Below are 6,758 nucleotides of genomic sequence, written 5' to 3'. Positions count from 1 at the left end.
GCCCGTTCCTGCTGCCCGCGGGAACTTTGTGACCGCGCCGCAGGTGTGGGGGCCGGCGGAGGTGTGCATGTGGGGCTCGAGGGCGTCGCGAAGAGTGGCTGCGGTCCTGTACGGTCCTCGCCAGAGTGGCCCGGAGCCGGAGGGCGAGAAGCAAGGCAAACGAGGGGAGGGGGTGCGGGCGGGGCGAGGACTCGAGGCTGAGACCCTTCGTGCGCACTCTTAAGTGCTGAGACGGAACTGGGGCGCCCCTCACCTACTCGCCCCCCGAAGCAGGTGGGGAGACTGGGTACTTGGGCCGGTGTTGCGGGGTTTGGGGAGGGCTCTCTTCCAGGTTTCTAGTGCTCTTTGGGGAGGGGGAAGACCTAGAGAAGAATTTGAAAGTAAGACTTGTGCCAGCTCCAGATCGGTAGGGCTACCGACCCCTAGGAAGCAGCTTTTTGTGTACTGACTTTCCTGGGCTTTGAGGCTCTTTCTTTCACTTTGGAAAACTTTGGAAGGTGGGCTTTTCAGCTAGGACTGGGAGTTTTCTGGAGATTTAGGGGAAATAGTACTTTAGCCACAATTCGATTCTTTAGTTCTTTTTTTCCTTTTCTGTTTGTGTATTTAAAGGTGTGCGAACATCTTCCTGATTCCCGGAGAAAAATGCCGGTCCGGAAGCAAGGTAAGAATTTATCTCAGAACTCTTGTGAATGTTGCTTTCTTTCCCATCGTTTGTCAGTTTGTCAGTGATTGCTGTTTTTAAAACTGTTTTTGAAACTTGAATGAGATAGCCAGGACCTTCCTTTACTGCGTAGGGCGTCTAAGCAGCGTTTAAGACGATGGAAATACCTAAGTGTATGTTAAACTTACTTTCATGATGACATCTCTCCAGTAATTAGAGAAACACCGCCCCCCATGTCTTTAAAAACTAAATTGATGTGTTAGTATTTCACTTTGGTCGTTTTGTCAGCAACTGGGATACTAAGAACTAGTGTTTTGAAACTTAAAAATAGGACTATGACATATTGTAGATAATTTGCTTTGGCCTGTTAGGTAATCTGAAACTAGATTGCTAATACTTTGATCAAATGGTGTTTTACTGTTGTAAACTGCCAGTCCACATTTATTGCAAACTGCTTAGCTGCTCCTTTTTCTACTTAATATGTTTTTAAAATTTTCTTGCCATTCTAGGGAATATGTGTAGTGAACCTAGCGACAGCAGTTGACCTGAAGGATTTGGAAACTATTTAGATGTCTTATAGAATCATTTGTGTCAACATATAATACTTTGTTGTAAATGTACGCACTTTTCACTAGTCTTCTTTTCTTCTCAGATACCCAGAGAGCGTTGCATCTTTTGGAAGAGTATCGTTCTAAACTAAGCCAAACTGAAGATAGACAGCTCAGAGGTTCCATAGAACGAGTTATCAACATATTTCAGAGCAACCTCTTTCAGGCTTTAATAGGTGAGAATTAAAACTTTATTGTGGTCACTTGTGTTAGATGTAAAGCTTGTCTGAATTCAGTTACTTTAAACTTAAGAGAAGAATGTGCTTTGTTCTTTATGAGGCACTCAGTAACTTGAACATCTTCGTAGAGTTTTGTATGGGTGTTTTTTTGGTACTAGGATTCAAATTTGGTCCTCACACTTGCCAGGTAGCCACTGTGCCGCTGAGCTACATCCCCAGCCCCAGTTGTATGTTTTTATAGTTAGGTCAGTATTCTTTCTAAAATATCAAATAATAATTTTAAAAAAACCTTTTAGTATGATTATTTTAATGGTCTTTGAGAACACTGTTTCATATCCTAGAATTACTGTTCTTAGTATCCTAGACACACTGTTAAAAGTTGGGGAAGTTATAGAAATGTTTTTTGGACCCAAAGGTAATAACTGACTTAGTGCCAGCTTGTTTCTGTGGTTGACTTGTATTTCTTTAGGGTCTTTGAAAATGTTTGAAGGGTTCCTCTGTGTTTGAGAACATTCATTCATTCATTCATTCCCTTCATGTGGACCTCTGTTAAATTTGCCATTTGTAATGTCAGAATTTAGACTCAGAAACTTATCTGAGAGATGATCTTGTCTAATAAACTTATTTTACATATAAAAAATTGAAGCACTTTATTCTTTTTTTTTCTCATTAAGTTTATTCGTACTTTTTAAGTATACACTACAGTTACATTTGTCATTCAGATCTTGAACCTTTACATGACAGATCTTGGTTCTTATTTTTTTGCCATACCGCTGCCCTTCCTTCACTTCCTCCACCTTTCCCTAGTTACAAAAACTTTGCTTCCATTTTTTCGTTTTCTTATGAAGCACTTTATTCTTAACTGTAACTTAAATTTAAGGTGGTGTATTGCTTTAAAAGAGAATTGGGCAAGTAGTCAACAGTCCTGAAATCAATTCTAGAAGGCGACAGTAATTGAATATTGTACAAGTCATTTAACATTCTTGGGCCGTTGTATTGCCTTTAGGCTGTAGATAGTGAAATGAAACAATGGACTGTTAAGCCCTTTTCTTTTAAAAGCAGCTATAACTTTTTAAAAAAGAAAATGTACGCACAATCCTGATATCTGAAACAAGTGATCCATTGCTGGTCCTTTTCTCCAGGTACTTTGAAAATTTTGCAGACTGCTGCACTAGAAAATATTCCTTCCAGTTTTAAGAATGAAGTTTTAAATAATAATTGATGATATAACTTAAAAACAAAAAGACATACAGTTAATTGCATAATTTCCTTAGTGACTTCTAAGCAGATGTGCCTCTGTGTCTATTGTTAATTATTAGTGTGATTTGAACACTACTTTGAAGTTGTTGTACCTTGTCGAGTAAGTTACTGATAAATTGATGCTTTCTATTAAATTTGTTTTAGAATTAAAGATTTTTAAGAAGACTGCTTGGTGTATCTGCAAAAAGTATAGACTTAACATTACTATGGATTGCAAAATATTTTTATTAGTTTATGTGTTCATGCATAATGTTTACATTCCCTGCATGGAGTTGGCACGTGTATGTAACTGTCTTAATCCCTTTTTTTGGCCCCTTTTCCTCCCTTCCTGCCCTACTCCCTCCATCTCTTGATCCACTTTCCATCTGAGAAAGCTCTATCTTGGTACTTCCTATTATCTTTTATTTTACTCTTTATTTATAATTTGTGTTCCTCATGTAAGAGAAACCATGCAATATTTAAGCTTGTTTGTCTTATTTCTTTCACTTTACGCTCTGATCTAAGATGCAAAGCATACATTAAGAGTAGAGAGCACAATATAATGAGCTACCAATGTACCCACTACTCATCTTCAAAATTATGAACATTTGGTCATTTTTGTTTACACTAGTGGACCTTTTCTGGTATTTGAATTTCTAAACTCTAAGGCTTAATGTCCAAGTAGATAATCAGATTGAGCCTTCTGAAAAAAAAATCAAAAAGGAAGAAAAAGTTAATTTCTTAGTTATTTGATTTTCTCTATCAACATTAAATTTTATTTTTATTTAGTAGGGTCACTTTTTGCATGAAGCAATATGACTTTAATGTCCTTGTTTACATATATACATTACCTAGTAATACTGCAGTCTTACTATATGGGATGGCCATGACTTAAAATCAAGTTGTTAGTGAAGTAACTAAGTTTATCCTTATGTTTTCCCTTTGGTTGGAGATGGACTTGCTATGTTTATGGGCACTTTTTACATATTCTGTATTGCCTATTTTGAATGTTTATTCTTAATGCATAATTGGATTTTGATAGTTTGCATTTATGGATCTTCTTTGTCCTGTATAATTTTCATTGTGAATTTACTTTAATACTTACGCTTATATTTTAATGTTTTATAGGATGTATCAGATTTTGGTGTAGGAAAAGTAATAGGCTTTAGGAATTTTGAAGTAGGTAAATTTAGTAGAGATGTTTATGTGTTTTCATGTTGTAATTGAATTAATTATTGATAATGCTAAATTAATAAATGCATTCTCTTGTGTTTGCTTCTCTTTCTGAAAATTTTTAGGCCCACACGATCTTCTCTCTTTCTGCTTTGCTCTTTGTCATTGTTTTTGAAAAGATGTGATAAGGTTTTTTAAATCTATAAGTTGCTGTAAATTAAAAACTAGTCCACTGTGTTCATAGTATATAATTCCAGAATTAACTTTTTTTCTATTAGTAGGTGGCACTCAGTGTTCTAAGGTAATGCCTGTGTGCTGTTTAAGGACTAAAAGGATACATAGGTCCCAGCCAACTGAGTTATTCAGAAAGTCATTTGGTGTTTAGGTTCTTTTGTTTTTTAGGTGTTTTTTTGTTTGTTTATTTTCCCTGGTACTGGGGATTGAACTCAGGACCTTGTGCTTGTAAGGCAGGCATGGTGCCACTGAGCTAAATCCCAAGCCCTGTTTGTTTTGTTTTTGAGGCAGAGCCTTGCTCAGTAATTCTGGCTGGTCTTGAACTCACTGTGTAGCCCAGGCTGGCTTTTTAATTACTGTCAATCCTCCTGTCTCAGCCTTCTAGGTGCTGGGATTCCAGGGATGTTTAGTTAGGTTCTTGACTTGTATAGTTTTGAAATCATTTGCTTAGACTATAGTGAATTATCTAGTTATTTGTTGGGAAGCTGAGTGTCTTTGTATTTGCATTAAGATTGATTATTGATTCTTTGATTATTGATTCTGGTAGTTTATGTTGACTTTTAAGGAAGGTTTGTCTGAGGCTTTAGGGATTTTGGTGTTACAAAAATATTATCACCCCCCCCCGTAGTTGATGTATAGATTAGGTTTCTGGTTGGGGGCATTATTCAGAGATTCAAGTATGTACATACTGCATTGCAACTGTGTTATGATACCAATTTTTAAATATTTTAATAGCTCTGAATTTAAGATACATTTTAATGGTACATATCAATTTAAATTGACTTTTGTATTAAACACATAAAATAATGGTGCAATTTATAATTGATGATATTTTAAATTTAATGAAATATAGAAATCATTTTTCTATCTCTTATGCTTGGTAGTATCCTTAAATGATGACTGGAAGATTTAAAAATTGCTAAAAACAATAAAGTTTTTATTCATTTTTGAGTCTCTTTAGAGCCAAGTGTATGAAGGTATGCCTTAAAAAAATGAGCTGCATATTTATTTGAAATTTATTCCTCAAACATATCTGGGGCTGGGAATTTAGCTCAGTGGTTCTGCCACCTGCTTCACAAGCAGAACGTCCCAAGTTCGATCCCCTGTACCAAAAAAAAACTGGTGATTATTTTTGTATAAATGGGAGATAAATCCTGCTTAATTTCATTCTCTGAGTTGGGTAAGAGCAATTGAGGACTCAATATATCTGATTTTGTATTTACAGTTTCTGTACTTATATTTAAAAAATCATGTGAGTAAAGTACACTGGAGCTGGCTTTATAATTTTGGAGCCCAGATTTTCAGGAAATTGCTATGGAGCAATTTCAGGTCCTTCCTTATTCTGAGGTATCTAGGATCCCAGATGACCCTGGTAGTCCTTGGAGATTTCATACCAGTCTAGACCCCTGCAATTATTTCTTGTGGGATCAGGGAACATAATCTGCTTTCCTTGTGACCAGGATTCTTAGCTGAAGATCAGGCTGGCTTGAGAGACTGGAATAAGGAGCCATATGATTTGCATATTTTATCTATGATAAATAATAAGCTTTTTTAAAAATTGATTTTTAAAATTGATTTTTAAAAATGTAATATATATTTTATGGAATGAATTTATGGGTTGCATGTACATAGTAAAATGTTTGCTAGAGTAAAATAGATTTATATCTATCATCTCATATTGTTTTGTGTCAGGCAACTAAATTCTAACAAAACTCCCTAAAACTGTACAACTTTATTAACTTTAGTTGTCTTGATGAATATTAAAACTTAAGTTATTTCATTCTACATATTTAGTATTTTGTATCCTTTCACTGTTTCTCACTACCACCCCCCCATCTCACGTCAGTTTCTGTGAATGAAACGTTATCTTTTTTTCTTCAATATTCTGTAATATTTTTCTTTCTCTATCTGGCTTATTTTGCTTAGCATAATGTCCTCCAGGTCTATCCAATGTTGTGGCAAATGGATCTCCTTGTTTTAACGCTGAATAATATTTGTGTGCATGAGTCCGTACATGTATATGTACCATGTTTTCTTAATCCATTAGTTGATTGACATTTTGGTTGTTTCCATTTCTGGGCTATTGTGAACAATGTTACAGTGAACAATCTTTTTCAAGGCTATGATTTCATTTCATCTCCTTTGGGTACACCTATACCTCAAGGCAAAATTGCTGGATTGCAGGGTAGTTCTATTTTTATTTTCTTTAGAAATCTTGGTACTGTTTTCCATATGGCTGTACCAACCTAAATCTCCACCAACAGTGTTCCAAGGTTCCCTTTTCTCTTCACTCTCGCTGACATGTATTTATTCTTGTCCTTTTGATGATGTCCATCCTTACAGGTATTATTAGGTGGTACCCCATTTTTGCTTTTATCTGATGATTAGTGATGTTGAGTTTCTCTCATATGTCTTTTGGCCATTTTTATGTCATCTTTGGAGAAAGGTCTTTTAAGTCCTTTGCCTATCCCCACCCTCACCACCACCAGGGATCAAACTCAGGACCTTGTGCTTGCGAGGCAGGCACGGTGCCACTGAGCTAGATCCCCACATCCAATAATACTTTATTAAACAGTTGTCACATGAAGAAGAATATTTGTAATGATGAGTTAACTGTATATGGATGGAATTTATACATTTTGAGAAGTGTTTTGCTTAGTAATC

The 6,758-nt window shown here is 36.0% G+C and overlaps 1 protein-coding gene across 18 annotated transcripts in view; it reads left to right on the top strand.

The window, feature by feature from the left end:
- Positions 1-6: 6 nt before the first annotated feature.
- Dlg1 (discs large MAGUK scaffold protein 1) overlaps positions 7-6,758 on the top strand; it is a 200,423-nt gene continuing 193,671 nt past the window's right edge. For 17 of the 18 annotated variants that reach the window (XM_019207498.2, XM_033762563.1, XM_010624051.3 and 14 more), the window contains exons 1-3: positions 7-273; positions 610-661; positions 1,314-1,445. In XM_019207498.2, the coding sequence (XP_019063043.1) occupies positions 643-661; positions 1,314-1,445 (151 nt within the window). In that variant the 5' untranslated portion in view covers positions 7-273; positions 610-642. The remainder of the gene's footprint in view (positions 274-609; positions 662-1,313; positions 1,446-6,758) is intronic. The other variant, XM_010624035.1, reaches the window with a different exon arrangement.

This window comes from Fukomys damarensis, unplaced genomic scaffold (genome assembly GCF_012274545.1).
Source record: "Fukomys damarensis isolate Sample0158 unplaced genomic scaffold, DMR_v1.0_HiC HiC_scaffold_12, whole genome shotgun sequence".
Classification (NCBI taxonomy): Eukaryota; Metazoa; Chordata; class Mammalia; order Rodentia; family Bathyergidae; genus Fukomys; species Fukomys damarensis.
This window is presented reverse-complemented; position numbering and strand designations above follow the sequence as displayed.